Source organism: Xenia sp. Carnegie-2017, unplaced genomic scaffold, assembly GCF_021976095.1.
Source record: "Xenia sp. Carnegie-2017 unplaced genomic scaffold, XeniaSp_v1 HiC_scaffold_24, whole genome shotgun sequence".
Lineage (NCBI taxonomy): Eukaryota > Metazoa > Cnidaria > Anthozoa > Malacalcyonacea > Xeniidae > Xenia > Xenia sp. Carnegie-2017.
In genome coordinates, this window is record NW_025813487.1 from 17,926,408 (window position 1) to 17,948,418 (window position 22,011).

Below are 22,011 nucleotides of genomic sequence, written 5' to 3' on the forward strand. Positions count from 1 at the left end.
GTAATCAAGTTTTCATAGTTCATTTACAGTAACAAAAATACCATAAAACAAACCATTTCATAAACTCAGTTAAAATTATTCTCATTCAAACTGGTTGCATAATTCATGATAATTTAATTGTTTACTTATCATAATTTAATTATTTGAAATAAAATAATTCAAATGTGCGAGGTACTTGTTTCTATGCAAACACAATAATTTAAACCAATAAGCAATATGTTGTAGAAAGAAAATTTAAATAAGGTCTACTTTCATTTACAAAAGAGTACAAAATGAAACATGTATCACGTGTCTCACGACAATATTTACGTGATTTTACGTTTGATTTCTTTCCGTATTGAAATGCCTTCAAATCTGTTTGCGTGAATGTTTTTCGTAAAAGGAAAAGACTCTGGTTATGGTGATTGTAATCAAATTTCAATTTCGATTTTCTCCCTATGCAGTGTTTTAACAAGAATATACAAAATCAATAATCCAAATTGGCTTTCACAGCGTGCCTAAAATATATGATTGAAAAATTGCTAAGTGCATAGCACCAATTTCAGAGCTCGCTCCATCACAAATTAATTGAGAATTAATCTGAGCATGTGTAGTCAACTGCACTTACTCTCTGAGTTAATGGTCATGGCAACGACCAACTGTATGCAATAGTACCAATTTGGGAGTAATTAGCTTGCTCAGTCACAAATTTTCACATAAATCGTCAGCGCATGCGCAGTCTTCTTAAGATTACGCAGTCGATTTGACCAGCTGCACAAGTTCATGGTTATGGCAACGACCAACTGCATCTACTACCACCGATTTTGAAGTAAATAGCATGCTTAGTACCAATTTAACAGTGAAATCATCTGCGCATGCGCTTGAGCAGGCGTAGTCCACTCGACTAATTGTTCATAGTCATGGCAACGACTCACTTTATGTACTTGCACTACATTTGGGGCAATTACCTCACTTAGGTAAAATATCTATTTCTTAGGTAAAATATCTATAATATCTAAAATATCTAAAATTTCCTCACTTAGGTAAAATACCTATTAGAGAAATTATCTGGGCATGCGCAGTGATGACTTTATTAACACCACAACTTTCGCAAACCTTTGAAATTATGTATATTTATATAAAGCTAATACTAGGTATAGTATTATATGTAGATGTCAACTAGCAGTGGAAGCTGGGTGCGATTAGGTATGCAGTGGCTTAGGGGCCCAGACTTCTGTCGCGACCGCACTCTCCCTGCGTACCCCGAGCAAAGCCTATCGCAGGTGATCTCGGGGTCTGATGAGCGAAAACTTGCTATTGCATCTCCCAAGTAGGATAGCGTGGAGGGGCCGAAATCTCCTACCGAAACGTTAACATGCGGCGCTTAAGAGGGTATCGGGAAGCATGGACCGAAAACGGGGTTTTTTTGCTTTCGTATTTTATCTTTTTGTTTACAAATTAATCCAATTTTCATAAAATAAACCAAGCAATGTTTCAATTCAATTCTTCTGACACTGTGCCTTTTTCTGACACTTATAATTTAAGACAACCTTACACATTTAACTCTCTCATTCACTGTTTCTCATGTATCACGAGCAAACCATCCATGGGCTTCGTGGCAGATAAAATTATCTGGTTCCCTTAATAAACATGAGACGCTCTAGTGCTCAACTATCTCGGGGTATCGGGAGGCAGGGATCGAAAACGGGATTTTTTGCTTTCAAAATTGGTCTTTTTTTTACAAAAAAAGTTTCTCGCAAAAGAAACTAGAACATCCAAGGACACTGCAAAATTTCAAACAACTTCTGCCTTTTTGACTTATAATTTAAACCAACTCTAATCATGTTTATACGTTTTTTACTTGTTACCTTTTACAATGTAACTTTCTTCTAACTCTCTCGTGATGAACGGGAGCCACCTTATACAAGATTACTCTCTCATCATGAAGGAAAGCATCCGTGGGCTTCATGGAAAAAAGGGATTATCTACTTTGTTATAATAGTTTCTACAAAGATAACATTAAATAAGCCAAGCAAATTGTTTCGTCTAAATTGAAACTCGCTTTAAACCATTATATGAAAATTTCATTCATTTTGGATAGTAATTTCCTTAAACCTGACAAAATTTTCATGATTCAATCTATTAAGTAATGTATATTTATCAAGAATCGTACTGCTATATAATTTTTTATGTTATTGTAATGGTTTGTTTTATTTATTTGATTCTTCATAGTAAGACGCATTTTGCAAAAAATCAAGCCTTTAGTCATTCATACTTTTGTCATGCAAACTAATTTTGAAAATTCAAATGCCACTTCTAAGTTATTTGAGGAACTTTGGCGCACGAATTAAGGACATCAAAACTTAATAAAGTTACCCCTCACCATCACCAGGTTATGTCATCCCTCACCACTACAGCAAGACCAACCTGTACACCCTACTGGTTATATGCCTCCCCATGCACCACCTATAAATATGTTACAACAAGTAGAAAATTTAACTTAAGTCGTAGTAGAAGTAAGTTAAGCTTTGTGATGGTTCATTTGTGCATTGATTTGTTTGTGGTCAGCCAAGATAAAGCTTAGATAAAGCAAATAGTAAAAAACATTATTCAAAATTGATCATCTGTGACTATTGCATCTTCATAGAAATGATATGAACATGTAAATATACAATATATCAAAAATCATATCATATCTTCCAGTCAGAGTACATACTCTAATGACCAACAAGTTTCGAAAAGCATTTGGATACTGAAAAAAGTCTTTGCATTCTACAGAAAATCGATTGACAATCGAATCGAAAATCTAAAAATTATGCAAAACAAGAAATCCAAATTAGCTTCCATATGTAATCATAAAAAAGAAACTTTTATTTCAAAACCATCAAAGCAGACACGTTTAAAGCGACCTGTAGACTTCCGCAACTCGCCTACGCATTAACCATATTCCCATCCGTACCATCTAAGGATAATTCTTTAACATCTTTTCCGAGATTTCAGCTCTTAAGACCGACTGATGATTACTGACGGACGGCGACCAGTAATTAGGGTAATTGGGGAGCTATAACATATGTTCATGTGTTATAATATGTAATGACAATTGATTTCAATAGAAATCATTAAAGTAGAACATGCATAGATGAATAATAGTGCCCCCCACCCTTTTCATCGTTAGTCAACAATTTCTTTATGTATGAAACAGGCTTTAGTAGTCAGCAAAAGTTATTCAATAATCTCCACGATAAACCGGAAAATTTTAAAAGAAGGTAGGTTTACATAACGCTTTTACAATATTACAACGAAATACGAGAGGTTTTTTAGAGCTGTTATGAGCAAACATGAACTTACAATGATAGACAGGAATACAAATATCAAACGAATAGAAATTGTTTTTTAAATATCCAAACTAAACTTCGAATAGAGTGAACATCATTGTTCATCTTTAATAGTTAATGTGTTCATAACTTAAAATACTCAAAGTTATTGCTGGTGTTTTATGATGGTATTGATATGATTGTTTTTTATGTTTGTTTGATATGGATTGCTGTATTTTCTACGACTGTTTATTTGCGGTAAACCTAGCATTCATTACAAAGGTTTTGTAGAAATCATCCATGTCCTTTTACGCATATAGCTATGGAAAAAACATTTTTATCGACGCCGGTATGCCGTTAATACCCCATCCCTTTCCTCTTAAAATCCAATGTGGTTTACGAATTCTTATGTGCGGGAAGTAATAGACCTTTTCAAGGTTATCGCAGCCAGAGCCCTCTATTAGTAAGAGTTGGGACAAACGGTCTGGGGCGAGCGCGGAGCCGCCATTTTGGTTCCTACTTGCAAAGTTAAACTATAATAATACTATTGGAAATTGGGTTTATATGCAAAAGAAGAAGGCAATTTAAGCTTATTCCATGGTAGTATCAAATATATTAGGAATAATAGCAAGCTCTTTGCGTTTTTTTAACGATTTGCGGCAGACCTGATTTAATTTCATTGGTTTGAGCTTCGTTTGCGGTTTACTAGTTCGTGCTTCAAATTGATCGTGACCCATTGTAAGAAGTATTTTTCGTACGTGAACGTGTTTTCTCGGCTTATGTTCCGACTCTGTAACAAGTTTTCAAGATCTTTAAGCTTGGTGGCAAGCGGCAATGTTATCCTGGCATCAGTGTTATCAAATACTTGGACAAGACTTTGTTCGAAACTTCGAATCATAGTAATCATGCAGTTTTGGTCCGGAAAGATCTGTGTTCAAGATTTGTAACAATTTAATGGTAGTGAGTGGTTTATGCCCCCCAATTTAATCCAAGCATGACATTTTTTATTCTGAAAGATCACAAAATTTTCTTGCTCAGCAGAAAATGACAGACTTTACTTTTTAGTTATTGAAATATGCAATGATTTGACCAAGATGCATTTGGCCTTATACGTTTTACTCCTTTATATGAAGTTATTTCGCCTTTATCACTTTATAAAGTATTAAAGTTTATTTCTAATAAAGTTTGTTAGGGATTCTGCTGAAAATTTTGGTGAAGCATTTCTTTAAAATGAATATATTATTTCTATAATATGAAACATTTCTGTTGTTGAAGAACAGTCTTTTTGCTATAAATGCTACTGTTTGTAGTCTTTTATACAGCATATGAGTCTGATCCAATCTTTAATTTAGCAAAGAGTTAAATTTATTGGTTGAGGAATGACAAAACTTCTATATGTGTTTAATGATCAAACAGGGGTGTGTTGGAGGGAGCTCAGCCCCGTTTGTTCAAATTCTATGCCTTGTATTGCCAGTGAAATATATATATCAAAAAGATAGCAGCACCTAAATATATATGAGAAAGCCAGCAATATTTTAATATATATGAGAAAGGCAGCAACAGTTGTAATATACATTAAAAAGCCCAAATAGCTGAACTTATGGAGATATGCCTCTGATCTTATAAACCAAAGCCTACAATTAAAATATCATCGACAAGTCTAGAAGAGAAGTAATGTTCTACTTTGAGCTACAGAAGTAGGGTACATTTGTACAATTCATTACCAAAAATATATTGTACTCAGCTGTTTCAGTGAATATCCTAATTATAATTACTTCATTTTTAAATGATGAACTAAAAATAATAAATACAACATGGAAAATCATAAGAGTTTCTGTGATTTGGTGTAGTTGTTTCAGTGTGGAAGTGGCTGAGAATTGAGAGGTTTGTAGATTGACCAATTTCAGAACATAATGAGAAATCATCTTCGATTAAAAAACAAGCTTTGGAGTAAGAAAACTATTGAAACTGCATCAGAACGAACTTTTCAATGTTATTTGGCCCAAAAATGTTTCTCTACTTGAGTCAGTTAATTGAACCTTATATCAAAAGCAGTTCAGCACAACAATCACCATACGCAATCAAATTTCGTAAGTTCGACGAAAAGGCATTTCTTCAATTTTTTTCGTAATCCTCGATTCTTGCGATATGTAATGACAATTAGTAGTCTTCAACAATCAGTTATTACACATTTATCCATAAAAAAACGCAATATTATCTCAAAATACTGTATTACTAGCAGCAATTGCTATATAAACACTAGCTGAAATTTCAAAACTAGGAACCAAAATGGCGGAAATTGATCAGGTGATCAATATTGCCCAATCAACGTAAGCTAAACGGATAACAATAGATGTCCCAACCATTGAGTTCTATACATTGAGTTCAATAATAACTGGAGCGGCTATCTCAAGCGCGGCCTTAGATATCTGCTGACGCCAAAAAAATGGCGGATTTCGTCCGTTGCCGCTGAGATTTACCGAAATTGATCGCTTTTCCGAAAATTTCACAATTTCCCACTCCCTCCTGAGGAAAGAGAGAAGAAAATGTATGTGTGTATTTGGGATTCGTCAAGCAATTTTTTGATGAAAATCAAGGTAAAAACCTCAAATTCATAACAGCGAGTCAACTGTGGTTGTCAGTTATGTGCTACTACGAGGATGCATTTATAACTATCGACGAAAGAGCTATATGTCGGCTACACATGTATGAATGCAGATGTGCGTCGTTTTTACCAACGTCGAACTTGTTTGATCGATTAAACTCTTTAGTCTATACAAAAAGTATATCATAGTTCATCTCCACGGTTCACGAGAGAAGTTAGCTTATTTGTTATCATTGCTATTTTGCTTCTTTTCATGATGCAATGGGCAATGGCTTTTCGCCACAATTGTTGGATTTTTACTTGTTTCTTTAAAAAGTAAATATTAAATCTCTGGATATTTACGGATTTTCTGTAATTGAGTTTCATATTAAATTTCAAAAGACTCAAGTCTGCATAGGTTTGGTAAATCAAAACAAACAATATTGTATAGAAAGTACTTTAAGTAACCTTTTTGTGATGTTCTGAAGTGCAACTGTATCAAATACTTGTAAAGTTGTAGCACATTTTGATTTTGTTGTATTGATACATGAATTGGGCAAAATGCAAATAATCATCAAAACACTTGTGCTTCCAATGGTGTTTATAATTCATTTGTAGTTTTAATACTTCTACCCTTCTTTTCACTTTGTTTTGTTTTCCTATATTTGCAAATAAGTACACAATTTGAATGATTAACACAGTTTTCACCTAAATAATAAATTTCATAAGCAGTTGGTAGTGCATTTTGTTCTCTGAGTATCCACATCTGGTGTTTTGTTCATACAAGAATGATGAAGTGCAAGTAGATATGTCATAGCAAGGCAATATAACCAAATGAATCAAATACCTATAGCGTACTTTTATGCTAGAAGCTTAAAAGCTTTTAGAAATTATAAAGTTATTGGATTATATTAACCATATATCATCAATCTCATGAAAAGAAATAAGAAAAAAAATTTGTAGGAAAGCTTTGAAAAGTGAAAACTTTTCTTTAAAAAGTAGCAATAATGCATATGATAAATCTCCATTCTGTACTTTACTAGGTAAATAAGCTCAAACTGTTTCTTGAAACAAAACTGTAATAATGAAGAAATATACAGTACAGTAACTTTGAAAGTTTCATCACTGAATCTTTAATGCTTCAGTGTAGTGCATTAGATATTAGTAACATTTATACAACACTCAACTAAAATGTTTTGATAAAGATATGACTTGATTTAAACATAAGTTATATAAAACCCAATGGCTTATACAGTTTGATGCTTCACATCTGCATCAAGTCATCAATCTCAGTACAAATGTTTACATAGACTTTATGGCTTTCCCATTTTATATCTTTGTGAATTGACATTTCATTAAGCATCAAAACACACACAGCCTTGCCATCTTTCTTTGGTTCATGAACTTTAACTTCAAAGCATTCAAGGCATCCTTAGTGAATCCATTGTCTCCATCCCTAGAATTTGACCATGATCAAATTAAATAACTCTGGATAGGGCAGACGATAAATCAATTATCTTTACAGCATTATAATTTTTTAAGACTCTGCCTGGTCAATAACATCTTCCAGTCATCTTTACTCCTTGGTCTTCCCTGCATGTTGTCAGCAAATAGAACATAACAAGCTCTGCTCCAAATCATGGGTACTCTTGGGGCTGATCATTTCGTTTTGATACTTACTCACAGAGCAAAATGTGTGCAGGGTCTTTTTTGCTTTAGGGAAACTATTTTGCAAATAGATGGGTAAATTTACGACTTCATGCAGACTTTAGAAAAGTATGCAGAATTTTATAAACAAAAACAGGAAAACATCAGTATATTTGGCGTTCAAGTCAGTCTTAAAAAATACGATCTTTAATATGTATTTTTATGGCTTTTAAAGTGCATGTATAATTGCTTTTCAGTTTTCAATCGTTGACGGACTAAAAAACTAAGCAACTATCTCACCTGTGAGAAGCGATATGTTCCTTTTTGTGGAAACTACGACATCCAACAATTGAACGATTGAAGTGTTGGCATTATAAAGAAATGCCAAAAAAGATATCGTCACAGAATATGGAACTAACGATATCGTGTTGGTTTTTGAAAAATTCTTTATAATTTACTATATACACCAGGGGGAGGTCGAGAATATTATTTTTCTGCAAAGCGATCATTTCAGCGGAAATACGTCCGTTGGCCGCCATTTTTTTGGCGACCTCGCCCCAGTAAAGATAGCCGCTCCAGTTATTATAGAACTCAATGGTTCTATAAGACCTGGAGGGGAAACGTCAACCAAATTACTATAAATTATCAGCGCGCGGCCGCGTGGTCAAAAACATGGCGGATTTTGGTTGTCAAAGTCAGCGGAAAGACGCGGGCTCATAAAATGAAATTTTTTTCGCCCACCCGGATTTGACAACCACAATTGCGATTATATAAAATATCAATGCCAAACACAAAAACTTTTAGAAATTTTATCTTTAAAACATGCTGCAAACTTGTTTGGCATACGGATGCTGAAGTAATGCCAGAAAAGGAAACATTTCATGACACCGGTAAGCAACGTAAGATTGTTTACTATTTAAAGTGTTCAGTGTTTTGTTTTAAGTCAATACTTGAAGTGTGATGGCATATATTTTGTGAATGTTTTTACTCCTAAGTTATAATTTAAGTTATGTTTATCCATTCTTATTTGTTCTTTACTTAATCGATTGCTAGACGAGGCAAAGCAACCAGTTCTTATCGAGATATGCATATCTTAAAACTCCTTGTTTCAACTGAGTTGAAATGGAGGATTTTTTCATGATATTTTTCTGAAAATATGAAGCAAATATTAAGGACAGAGCTGTATTGAAATCAAATGCAGTGCAGGATTAATTAATGAGCTCTTTGGTACAAAAAAATTACCTGTATTAAACAGCTAGCCTGGACAATTTGACAGATTTGGACAAGCATGATGATGGTGTGTAAAGGTTTGCTTTATGCTAAAAGTTTTATAAATGCCATCTGGTGTTTCTGTAAATGAATTGTTTGTTACACAGTGTAGTAAACAGGTTAGTACATCAAAATCAAGATAAAAACTACTTTTTTCAATAATGTGCCAAATTTTGCTCCTACCTTGAAATATTTGCTCAAGAAAAGCTTATCATGACATGCATGAAACATTAAATACAGTACTGCATCATCTGACAAAATGCATACGTTTTTCAATTCCAGGTGATTAAAATTCACATAAGATGCATTGGTTGCAATGAAGTTGAATGTGGAAGAAGCAAAATTGATGGCAAAGAACTTTTTATGTCTTTTGAAGAATTACGATATCATTTAAAAGAATAAGAGTTGCAATCTAGTAAAAGAAGCCACATCTGCCTTCAACATGAGACTTTTCCAATTATGTATAGTTACTTTGTACAAAATACTATTTTAGATAAACTTGATTTTAAGTCATTCACTGATATTTTTACCAAAGACAAAAAGAAAAATTCAAAGGCATAATGTAAAATTCAAAATTTGTCAAGTTGTTTGAATCTAGAAAAATTAGTATAGGTAACTGTAATTTGTAAGGACACAAAAGAAAAGTAGTGCAAGAAGGTTAGCATTTTTGAGAATTAATAAGTTCTTGACATACATTACACAAGGCCATAATATTATAAATAATGTCTGTATAATAACAATTATACAACATGCTAAATATCTTCACCTACATTATAATATTTAAACAGGTTTGCCTTCATGCACCATTAAGAAAAGTGTTATGTCAGAGAAACCAATGCACTTTGATTTAAGAAATAGTATTTTCAATGGGAAATTAATGTAGTTCTGTTCAGTAGTAGATCCATGGTTGTCAATAACAATCCAGTTTCTAATATGTTGGCTCAAAACAGAACCAGCAACATGATTATAGAATTTCTGAATTTCGTTCTTTTGCTCTTCCTAAGATATTTTCCTCATAAGTTCTCAGTAGATTTAACAGAATATCATAATACTTTATAAGACATCCAGAATCAATCCTACCAAAAAACTCAAAAATTGCATACCTACTAATAATATATTTCCAGTCGACTTAAGTCGTAGGGTAAGCTAACTTTTCAAACTCCTTTTGGACATTTTAACTAAGATTTACCCATCTATTCAAGAAAGACAGTTGCACCAAGCTGTTCACAAACAGTCAAAACACAAGTAATGCGCATGGGATTATGCATTAAAGCTTAACAACACATTGACAGTGTAAAGATTGCAGTTTGATATTTATTTCTTATATAGCTAAAGCATTACTTGAAAAATATACGTTATTTTACAGTAGATTTACCTCATTTAAATGTGTGTGTCTATTTCACAAAACCTGAAGCATTATTTTCAATATTTTATGCTTACGGTATCGTGGTTGTTTTCGCTGGTTGTCATTACTATGAGCAGTAATAGAGATCCGTTTCGGGAGGGAGCGAATGTTAAAAATTTTTCTCAAAGTGGAAGTTTTGACAACCAAAATCCGCCATTACCGCCATGTTTTTGACCACGGGGTCCAGGCCCCTTTGCCCCTCCAGGTCTTATAGAGCTCAATGGTCCCAACTCTTATACTATAGAGGGCTCTGATCGCAGCCATATTGCAGGGGGTGTAAAAGCATTGGGCCGAGCACGCGGTCACCCATTGGGTCCATATAAATTACTAATAGATACGCAAAAATTACCCTTATACATATTGGCCATTTCTTTCAAAAATATTTCTCAAACTCGTCGATTATAATAGTCGAATTATTATTTGCGATTTTTTATACATGTGAGTCCAATTTTCTGGTAATCAAAGAGCGGAAAGTGAAAGAGAACATTTGTTTTCTTCTTTGAACAACTTGACCGTCGTTTGAGCGATGTTCTTGAGTTCGCAAATGTTCGGAACTCGTAAGTCAAGTCAACTTCTTTTGGCTGTTTAGTCGCCATAAATTATAATAAAAATAGCAATGTCACTTTACAAATAAGTGGAAATACTAATAAGAGTTTGCCGTAGAATAGTTCCTCGTGATACTTGTTGTAAACACGTGCGTGTGATGCGAACTTAAGAACATCGCTCAAACGACGGTCAAGTTGTTCAAAGAAGAAAACAAATGTTTTCTTTCACTTTCCGCTCTTTGATTACTAGAAAATTGGACTCGCATGAATAAAAAATCGCAAATAATAATTCGACTATTATAATCGACAAGTTTGAGAAATATTTTGAAAGAAATGGCCAATATGTATAAGGGTAATTTTGCGCATTTATTAGTAATTTATATGGACGCCATGCGTGACCGCGCTCGGCCCAATGTTTTGCACCTGCAATATGGCTGCAATAACCTTGAAAAGGTCTATTCTCGCTACATTGGCGAAACCAGCCGCCACCTCTCCACACGGATTAAAGAGCATACAACTTCCGATAAAAACTCTCACATATTCAAACACCTCTCATCACCTCACTGCAAATCTAAATACTCACAATCATGCTTTCGTATATTAGACAGTGCCCCACTCCTTCTTCTTAAAACTAAAAGAAGCACTGTACATCAAAGAACTCAAGCCTAATCTTAACAAACAAATTCAGCATGTCAATACTATCTTTAACTTGTAAATATTTAATACCTCTAACACTACATAATTGTAAATAACTTCCGCTTCATCCCTTTTGTCTATACACATGTCTTGTATCAGATTTCTTTACATATTAACTCCATTCAATTATTCATTCATTATACCGCACTGAAAATGGCATAGGTTTGCCAAAACACGTCTGCAATAAAAATTTAAAACCTGTGTATTACGTTAAATGCATAATTTCAATCGTGCTATTACGAAATTATGGAATTATTTATTTTCTTATGCTAATTCGTTACCAACAGAGCATGCGCAGTACACTGCACAGTTAAAACGGATATAGTACAAAAATGATAGTTATCGTGTTTTTATATAAGATGGAGCAACCCCTTCTTACACCAATGAAAAGAAAACCCAGCCCAATATTCCCCGCAACAACAAGAACCTCAAAATCAAGGTTATCCACTCCAAGATTACCCCCACAAACTAATCTACTCCAAGATTACCCCGCACAAACTAATCTACTCCAAGATTACCCCCACAAACTAATCTACTCCAAGATTACCCCCACAAACTAATCTACTACAAGATTACCCGCACAACCTTATTCACCTCAAGGTTGCCCCCACAAACTTATCCACCTCAAGGTTACCCCCCACAACCACCAACAGGAATGATACAACAGCAGCAGAGTAACAACACAACAGTTGTTGTGCAAGTAGAAAAAAAATCATAAAAAAACTTGTTAATAACTGACGTATAACAAAATCTTAGGCACTCTCTTTCCAAAACAACATATTTAAGCTTTATCCTTAGGTGTAAATCATTAACCCGATCAACCCTTCCATGTACATAACGTATCTTCACAAATAAATAAGTAAAATGCACAATGAGAAATTTCAATTTGATATTTTTAGAACCAACCTCAGCCTGCAGCAGTTACAACAATGATTCCAGTTGTCAATGATAACATGGGACTGTCCATTTTTGCATGTCTTTGTTGTTGTTGTCCAATTGGTATTTTTGCCATCATAAAATCATGTGAGGTACTTGTTTCTATACAAACATAATATTTACATTATATAAGCACTATACAGTAACAGTATGTTTCAATGCACATTTTACTTTGGAACCCAATCTACAAGATTTCTGAATCCGCCAAAATTGTATAGTTTACGAGTGGGGCAAGCCGCCATCTTGAAAGATGGAAAAACTGATGACATAAACGACTACTATCCGCTTTTCCTGAGTTGATATACATTTGTAAAATTTGATGGTTTAGGTTTGATTTTCAAAATGTTTCATAGGATTGGTTTTTTAAACTTTCTTTTATTTTTTATTTGGAGTTTTGGTTTTTCCATCTTTTGAAATGCCATCCTTGTCTCATCTTGACACTGTAGTAAGACATCTAGTGGATTGAGTTCTAAGTCATAGCGAAGAACAGGTTGGAACATGACACATGGACAATTTTACAAGACAATCAAATTTACTTGTACTGTTCTGCTTTATTAAAGCGACTGAAAACTCAATCCACGACAAAATATTCATTTTATTCTCATTTCATCAATGGCAAATGTTTTTTCATTAATCCACCAAAAAAACCCCACTTTCCTTAAAGGCCAATTTAAGTCAGACTAACAGTTTAAAACATTCGCTCACGAAGATCAAATTTTCACAAAAATAGCAAAACAGAAATGATAAAATCATCGATTTGCGCGACTGTCTTCAGTAAACAGAAGTGATTCTACATATGGTGTATGTAACCAGGTTTTCATTATCCATTCAATGTATCAAAACCATCATATAAACAAACCACTACAAAGACAAAATAAAAAGGTCTTTCCACCTGTTCTAAATGTAATTATACTTACAAAATTACAGATGTAAATGTTATGTTATAAAAACTAGGTTCATTATCTCCTTTAGGTAAGAAATCTTTACGTTGCCGGTGACTATGCAGGTGCAATTGCATCAGCAGAATCTGCGAAAAAACTGGCTGGTATTTCTATAGGCATTGGAATGTTTTTTTATGTAGTGTCCATAATAATCCACGCTATCTAAACTAAATGTACCATTGTCACCCTTAAGAATCCTACCAAGTTTTCATGTATTCGTTATTAATAATTACTTTAATACTTATAAGTAAACATCAGTTTATATAATAAAATTGTTTTCTTTTGTTGCAAGCCTTCGTTTCGACTTCACAGTATAGGTACAAAGTTACCATTACATAGAGAACGATAAATTTTAACATTAAATATCATTGGCAATCGAACATCTTTGAAAAAAATCACGCGATTAACTTAAACACACAGTGTATGTGAAATAGAAAACGTTAATCAGACCATCGCAATAAAAAAATGTTATCCTTCGTCATGCAGGCAACAAAATAAGACAAAATTGATCGTCTGTCATTGTGTTATACGAGATGGAGCAGGCCCCCCTCCCTTTATCATAATAAAAAACATAACCCCAACCTATACCCAGCACGTTCACCGCCCCAGGCCGTCAAGCCCTTCAAAATTGCCCACCTCAAGCTTACCCCTCAAACCTATCCCTCAGGGTCGTCCCTTACAGCCACCAACACAGGAATAATGCAGCAATAAAAATACAACAGTTGTGATGCAAATAAGAAACACAAAAAACTTAATCATTAACCCCATGAAACCTTCTATTCATAATTTACCAAACTAATATAGAGCAATGCAGTAAGAGAAATTTCAATGTGATATTTTTAAAACCAACCTCAGCCTGTAGCAGTAACAACAATCATTCCAGTTGTCAATGATCACATGGAAAAGTGGATTTTTGCTTGTCTGTGTTGCAGTTGGCCAATTCGAATTTTGTCATCGTCAAATCACGTGACTGAGGTACTTCTTTCTATACAAACATAATATATATAACCAATAAGCATTATGCAGCAATATTAAGCACAAATAAGGTCAGATTTCATTTACAAAATGTTAGTAAAACGTAACTTTTGATTTTCGACAATGGTTTATCATACATGGGTGATGTGCTCTCTTGAAAAAGAATCAGACACCTTTCTTTTATTTACATCTCTATTGCTTTCAGTTGATCATAACAAAGCTCTTAAAATTCAAGCAGGCCATTTTCGAAAACGTCTTTTTTGATAAGGTGTTAAACCACGAAGTGAAAAATCTCAATTGAAAGGCCAACTTAAAATGGGATTTTACACACGAAGAAACATTCTCTGGTTTTATGGAGTTCAAAGTTTCACGTAGCTTGAACGAACACGATTGAAATGAATTTCATAAAAAATCATCGATTCGCAAGAGAGTTTTTGCAGTAAGCAGAGTCAATCCTACACATGTGGTGTATGTAATCAAGTTTTCATAGTTCATTTATTGTATCAAAAACACCATAAAACAAATTTATTTTCTTTCAAACTGGTTGTATAATTTATGATGATTTAATTGTTTACTTAACATAATTTAATAATTTGAAATGTAATAATTCAATGATTTCATAGTTTAATTCATGATAATTTTCATCTACACTGCTTGAACATTATCAGACAGCTAGCTTCATTATCGCTTTAGGAAATAAACTGTTCCGTTGCAGGTGACAATACAGGTGCCATGTCGTCACCTGACTTTGATTTATAAGGCTATGGAATATATATTTATGCTCTCCTCACGATTATTGTCGTTGTTTTAGCAAAAACTCAAGACTACATGTAGAATTGTGACCTCAATGAACTCATGAAAGTTTACAAAACAACAATGTAATTTCTCGAGCGCTGATTGGTGTAAAGCTGAGTTTGTATTTGCCTGGGGAATTCGATCTGAGCTCATTCAGTTAAATCAATCAAAGGGAATTTGCAAATCAATAGTAAATATAAGATAGAAGAAAAAGTCAAACATTTGTTTTAAATTTATCTGTTTCGAAATATTGTTATTTTAAGAATAAGATGTTTTTCAAATTTCCACTGACATATTCAAACGTCGGAGACGTTTGTAAAAACTCTCGACTTTCGGTCTCCGGCATGCAATGATCTGCACTCGAGTTCTCTAAAAAGTCTGCTTGGTTTCCATAGGCCAGTGCAAACACAGTAAACATCTTTTATTTCTGTATTAATTATTAAGAAATTCAATTCATGCTGAGAGATCTGGTTGAATGGGAAGATACTTCCCGTAAGCCTTCGCCATGAGGTCACAGTCGGTACAATTTTACCATGGAGATCGATAAATCATAAGATTATATTAGTGGCAGTTGAAACACCAATGGCAAATTATTTCAAGCATACAGTACATGTGTGTTACAAAACGTTCATTCACATAAAAGATTCACACACAATAATGAAACCTGCAGCCATTGATTGGGAAAAATATATTAATCAGTTATTAGCCTAGCGCGAGGTCTTACGGATAAATATCGGATCGAAGGTTTTTTGTAAAGACACGGCTCCTCAAAGAGCAAAGTTTGTACTTAAAACAGAGGCCCAAGATTTCGCTGTGAAGACCTAGCAAGCAAGAGTAAGAAAAAGTTCATTATATATCATTGTTTGACCAATGTGCAATGCTTTTTCTTTTCTAGTCCTCTCTGTTTTGCAAGGACTGGCTTTCACTCCTCTAGTTTTTTATCAGTAGAAAATCAATCGTTTGAAATTGTATCATCTCGATAGTAAAAGCAACTTTACGAGTGTTTTTCTTTCGACTCACATTCGTATATTTTTCGTTTTACAAAACGTTTGGTGTTTAATTAAGTTTGTTTGCATTTAATTGTAAAATTACGCGCAGTAGACAGCCTGTCCATTACGGGAAAATAATGGACTGGCAAAAATGTTCTGAGCCAATCAAACCGCGCCAATTCACCGGAAGTGACGCTTGCCAGAACATAAAGTCAATAAATCCACCTGTCAAACATAAATAATGAACATTTTAGAGCAACTCTGTTCAAAAACGAAAGTAAGGACTGCGCGGAAGAAAAACAGAAGTTAAACAAGTTCATCAAGCTTTTAAATCAACTTTTCAAAAGAACGAAATAAATGCAAAGGTAAGGTTTACTATATATACCTAAACATTTCGATATACATAACGCTTCACAATGTTACAACGAAATACGAGAGGTTTTTTAGAGCTGTTATGAGCAAAATGAACTTACAATGATAGACAGGAATACGAATATCAAACGTAATAGAAATTGTTTTTTAAATATCCAAACTAAACTTCGAATAGAGTGAACATCATTGTTAATCTTTAATAGTTAAAATGATCATAACTTAAAATACTCAAAGTTATTGCTGGTATTTTATGATGGTATTGATATGATTGTTCTTTATGTTTGTTTGATATGGATTACTGTATTTTTTACGACTGTTTATTTGTGGTAAACCTAGCATTCATTACAAAGGTTTTGTAGAAATCATTCATGTCCTTTTAAGCATATAGCTATAGAAAAAACATTTTTAACGATGCCGGTATGCTGTTAATATCCCACGCAATAAAAGGACAATTATTTTATTTCTTACGCTAATTCGTTACCAACAGAGCATGCGCAGTACGCTGCACAGTTAAAACGGATATAGTAGAAAAAAATGAAAATTATCGTGTTTTTTATATAAGATGGAGCAACCCCTTCTTACACTAATGAAAAGAAAACCCAGCCCCATACTCCCTGCAGCAACAAGAACCTCAAAATCAAGATTATCCGCTTCAAGATTACCCCCACAAACGTATCCACCTCAAGGTTACCCCCACAAACGTATCCACCTCAAGGTTACCCCCAAAACTTATCCACCTCAAGGTTACCCCCACAAACCTATCCACCTCAAGGTTATCCCCCACAACCTTATCCACCTCAAGGTTACCCCCCACAACCACCAACAGGGATGATACAACAACAGCAGAGTAACAACACAACAGTTGTTGTGCAAGTAAGTAGAAAAAAAATCATAAAAAAACTTGTTAATAACTGACGTATAACAAAATCTTAGGCACTCTCTTTCAAAAACAACATATTTAAACTTTATCCTTAGGTGTAAATCAATAACACAATCAACCCTTCCATGTACATAACGTATCTTCACAAATAAATAAAATGCACGTTGGAAAATTTCAATACAATATTTTTAGAACCAACCTCAGCATTCAGCTATAATGGTTCCAGTCGTCAACGATCACTTGGGACTGTCTATTTTTTCCTGTCTGTTTTGTCCTATTTGGCCAATTGGTCTTGTTGCCATCATCAAGTCATTGGAGGTACATGTTTCTATGCAAACACAACATTTAAGCACTATACAGTAACAGTATGTTTCAATGCACATTTTACTTTGGAACCCAATCTACAAGATTTCTGAATCCACCAAAATTCTATAGTTTACGAGTGGGGCAAGCCGCCATCTTGAAAGATGGAAAAATTTTTGACATTAACGACTACTATCCGCTTTTCCTGAGTTGATATTTCATAGGATTGGTTTTTTAAGCTTTCTTTTATTCTTTATTTGGAGTTTTGCTTTTTCCATCTTTTGAAATGACGTCCTTGTCTCATCTTGACACTGTAGTAAGACATCTAGTGGATTGAGTTTTAAGTCAAAGCAAAGAATGGGTTGAAATATGACACATGGACAATTTTACAAGACAATCAGATTTACTTGTACTGTTCTGCTTTAATAAAGCGACTGAAAACTCAATCCACGACAAAATATTCATTTTACTCTCATTTCATCAGTGGCGAATGTTTTTTCATCAATCCAGCAAAAAAACCCACTTTCCTTAAAGACCAATTTAAGTCAGACTAACAGTTTAAAACATTCGCTTACGAAGATCAAATTTTCACAAAAATAGCAAAACAGAAATGATAAAATCATCGATTTGCGCAATTGTCTTCAGTAAACAGAAGTGATCCTACATTTGGTGTATGTAATCAAGTTTTCATTATCCATTCAGTGTATCAAAACAACTATTAAACCAACCACTACAAAGACAAAATAAAAGATCTTTCCACCTATTCTAAATGTAATTATACTTACAAAATTACAAGTGTAAATGTTATGTTATAAAACTAGGTTCATTATCTCCTTTAGGTAAGAAATCTTTACGTTACCGGTAACCATGCAGGTGCAATTGCATCTGCCAAATGTGCAAGAAAACTGGCTGGTATTTCTATAGGCATTGGAATAGTTCTTTATGTAGTGTTTACAATCATGGGTGTCGTGATGGATAACTAAACTAAATGTACCATTGTCCCCCGTATGATCTACCATTTATGAAGACTTAATGCATCATTGTCACCCTTATCTTCTACCATATATGAAAACTTAATGCACCATTGTCACCCTTATGATCTACCATATATGAAAACTTAATGCACCATTGTCACCTTTAGGATCTACCATATATGAAAACTTAATGCACCATTGTCACCCTTATGATCTACCATATATGAAAACTAAATGCACCATTGTCACCCTTATGATCTACCATATATGAAAACTTAATGCACCATTGTCACCCTTATGATCTACCATATATGAAAACTTAATGCACCATTGTCACCTTTAGGATCTACCATATATAAAAACTAAATGCACCATTGTCACCCTTAGGATCTACCATATATGAAAACTTAATGCACCATTGTCACCCTTAGGATCTACCATATATGAAAACTTAATGCACCATTGTCACCCTTAGGATCTACCATATATGAAAACTTAATGCACCATTGTCACCCTTAGGATCTACCATATATGAAAACTTAATGCACCATTGTCACCCTTAGGATCTACCATATATGAAAACTTAATGCACCATTGTCACCCTTAGGATCTACCATATATGAAAACTTAATGAACCATTGTCACCCTTAAGAATCCTACCAAGTTTTCATGTATTCGTTATTAATAATTACTTCAATACTTATAAATAAACATCAGTTTGTATAATAAAATTGTTTTCTTTTGTTGCAAGCCTTCGTTGCGACTTCCCAGTATAAGTACAAAGTTACCATTATATAGAGGTAGATTTTAACATTATATATCATTGGCAATCAAGCATCTTTGAAAAAAATTACACGATTAATTTAAACACACAGTGTATGTGAAATAAAAACGTTAATCGGACCATCGCAATAAAAATGTTATCCTTCGTCATGCAGGCAACAAAATAAGACAAAATTGATCGTCTGTCATTATGTTATACAAGATGGAGCAGCCCCTCCCTCCCCTTATCATATTGAGAAACATAACCCCACTCTATACCCAGCACAAAACCCTATAAAATCAAGTTCACCCCGACAGTCGTCAAACCCTTCGAAGTTGCCCACCTCAAGGTTACCCCTCAAACCTATCCCTCAGCGTCGTCCCTTACAGCCACCAACAGCAGAAATAAAAATACAACAGTTGTGATGGAAATAAGAAGCACAAAAAACTGAATCATAAACCCCATGAAACCTTCTATTTATAATTTACCAAACTAATATAGAGCAATGCAGTAAGAGAAAGTTCAATGAGATATTTTTAACACCAACCTCAGCCTGTAGCAGTAACAACAATCATTCCAGTTGTCAATGATCACATAGGAAAGTGGATTTTTCCATGTCTGTGTTGCATTTGGCCAATTCGCATTTTGTCATCGTCAAATCACGTGACTGAGGTACTTCTTTCTATACAAACATAATATATATAACCAATAAGCATTATGCAGCAATATTAAGCACAAATAAGGTCAGATTTCATTTACAAAATGTTAGTAAAACGTTACTTTTGATTTTCGACAATGGTTTATCATACATGGGTGATGTGCTCTCTTGAAAAAGAATCAGACACCTTTCTTTTATTTACATCTCTATTGCTTTCAGTTGATCATAACAAAGCTCTTAAAATTCAAGCAGGCCATTTTCGAAAACGTCTTTTTTTGATAAGGTGTTAAACCACGAAGTGAAAAATCTCAATTGAAAGGCCAACTTAAAAATGGGATTTTACACACACGAAGAAACATTCTCTGGTTTTTTATGGAGTTCAAAGTTTCACGTAGCTTGAACGAACACGATTGAAATGAATTTCATAAAAAATCATCGATTCGCAAGAGAGTTTTTGCAGTAAGCAGAGTCAATCCTACACATGTGGTGTATGTAATCAAGTTTTCATAGTTCATTTATTGTATCAAAAAACACCATAAAACAAATTTATTTTCTTTCAAACTGGTTGTATAATTTATGATGATTTAATTGTTTACTTAACATAATTTAATAATTTGAAATGTAATAATTCAATGATTTCATAGTTTAATTCATGATAATTTTCATCTACACTGCTTGAACATTATCAGACAGCTAGCTTCATTATCGCTTTAGGAAATAAACTGTTCCGTTGCAGGTGACAATACAGGTGCCATGTCGTCACCTGACTTTGATTTATAAGGCTATGGAATATATATTTATGCTCTCCTCACGATTATTGTCGTTGTTTTAGCAAAAACTCAAGACTACATGTAGAATTGTGACCTCAATGAACTCATGAAAGTTTACAAAACAACAATGTAATTTCTCGAGCGCTGATTGGTGTAAAGCTGAGTTTGTATTTGCCTGGGGAATTCGATCTGAGCTCATTCAGTTAAATCAATCAAAGGGAATTTGCAAATCAATAGTAAATATAAGATAGAAGAAAAAGTCAAACATTTGTTTTAAATTTATCTGTTTCGAAATATTGTTATTTTAAGAATAAGATGTTTTTCAAATTTCCACTGACATATTCAAACGTCGGAGACGTTTGTAAAAACTCGACTTTCGGTCTCCGGCATGCAATGATCTGCACTCGAGTTCTCTAAAAAGTCTGCTTGGTTTCCATAGGCCAGTGCAAACACAGTAAACATCTTTTATTTCTGTATTAATTATTAAGAAATTCAATTCATGCTGAGAGATCTGGTTGAATGGGAAGATACTTCCCGTAAGTCTTCGCCATGAGGTCACAGTCGGTACAATGTTACCATGGAGATCGATAAATCATAAGATTATATTAGTGGCAGTTGAAACACCAATGGCAAATTATTTCAAGCATACAGTACATGTGTGTTACAAAACGTTCATTCACATAAAAGATTCACACACAATAATGAAACCTGCAGCCATTGATTGGGAAAAATATATTAATCAGTTATTAGCCTAGCGCGAGGTCTTACGGATAAATATCGGATCGAAGGTTTTTGTATAGACAGGGCTCCTCAAAGAGCAAAGTTTGTACTTAAAACAGAGGCTCAAGATTTCCTGTGAAGACCTAGCAAGCAAGAGTAAGAAAAAGTTCATTATATATCATTGTTTGACCAATGTGCAATGCTTTTTCTTTTCTAGTCCCTCTGTTTTGCGAGGACTGGCCATCACTCCACTAGTTTTTCTCAGTAGAATATCAATCGTTTGAAATTGTATCATCTCGATAGTAAAAGCAACTTTACGAGTGTTTTTCTTTCGACTCACATTCGTATATTTTTCGTTTTACAAAACGTTTGGTGTTTAATTAAGTTTGTTTGCATTTAATTGTAAAATTACGCGCAGTAGACAGCCTGTCCATTACGGGAAAATAATGGACTGGCAAAAATGTTCTGAGCCAATCAAACCGCGCCAATTCACGGG

The 22,011-nt window shown here is 34.0% G+C and overlaps 3 protein-coding genes across 3 annotated transcripts in view; 2 read left to right on the plus strand and 1 right to left on the minus strand.

Annotated features, from left to right (window-relative positions):
- LOC124452299 (proprotein convertase subtilisin/kexin type 7-like) overlaps positions 1 to 22,011 on the minus strand; it is a gene marked incomplete at its 5' end in the record, with an annotated part of 58,895 nt that overhangs the window by 24,342 nt on the left and 12,542 nt on the right. The window contains 2 exons of the mRNA XM_047002879.1: positions 17,527 to 17,655; positions 19,915 to 20,049. Of these exons, the coding sequence (XP_046858835.1) occupies positions 20,027 to 20,049 (23 nt within the window). The remainder of the gene's footprint in view (positions 1 to 17,526; positions 17,656 to 19,914; positions 20,050 to 22,011) is intronic.
- LOC124450258 (transmembrane protein 91-like) lies at positions 12,045 to 13,607 on the plus strand. The gene is made up of 3 exons (XM_047000890.1): positions 12,045 to 12,139; positions 12,339 to 12,467; positions 13,348 to 13,607. Exons 1-3 carry the CDS (start codon positions 12,095 to 12,097, stop codon positions 13,480 to 13,482), a joined length of 309 nt encoding a protein of 102 aa, XP_046856846.1. The 5' UTR covers positions 12,045 to 12,094; the 3' UTR covers positions 13,483 to 13,607.
- LOC124450249 lies at positions 15,840 to 19,330 on the plus strand. Its single transcript, XM_047000875.1, has 5 exons — positions 15,840 to 15,920; positions 16,330 to 16,436; positions 17,007 to 17,320; positions 17,520 to 17,645; positions 18,470 to 19,330. The coding sequence occupies exons 2-5, from the start codon at positions 16,433 to 16,435 to the stop codon at positions 18,611 to 18,613; spliced, it is 588 nt and encodes a 195-aa protein (XP_046856831.1). The 5' UTR covers positions 15,840 to 15,920; positions 16,330 to 16,432; the 3' UTR covers positions 18,614 to 19,330.

What these genes read in the sequence shown, in the direction of transcription:
- LOC124450258 (XM_047000890.1), top strand. Translation starts at nt 12,095, where the DNA reads ATGATACAACAGCAGCAGAGTAACAACACAACAGTTGTTGTGCAA. An exon ending in ACACAACAGTTGTTGTGCAA is followed by an intron (nt 12,140 to 12,338) that starts GTAGAAAAAAAA and finishes TGATATTTTTAG; the next exon opens with AACCAACCTCAGCCTGCAGC. An exon ending in CCATCATAAAATCATGTGAG is followed by an intron (nt 12,468 to 13,347) that starts GTACTTGTTTCT and finishes TATCTCCTTTAG; the next exon opens with GTAAGAAATCTTTACGTTGC.
- LOC124450249 (XM_047000875.1), top strand. An exon ending in ACACAACAGTTGTTGTGCAA is followed by an intron (nt 17,321 to 17,519) that starts GTAAGTAGAAAA and finishes CAATATTTTTAG; the next exon opens with AACCAACCTCAGCATTCAGC. An exon ending in CCATCATCAAGTCATTGGAG is followed by an intron (nt 17,646 to 18,469) that starts GTACATGTTTCT and finishes TATCTCCTTTAG; the next exon opens with GTAAGAAATCTTTACGTTAC.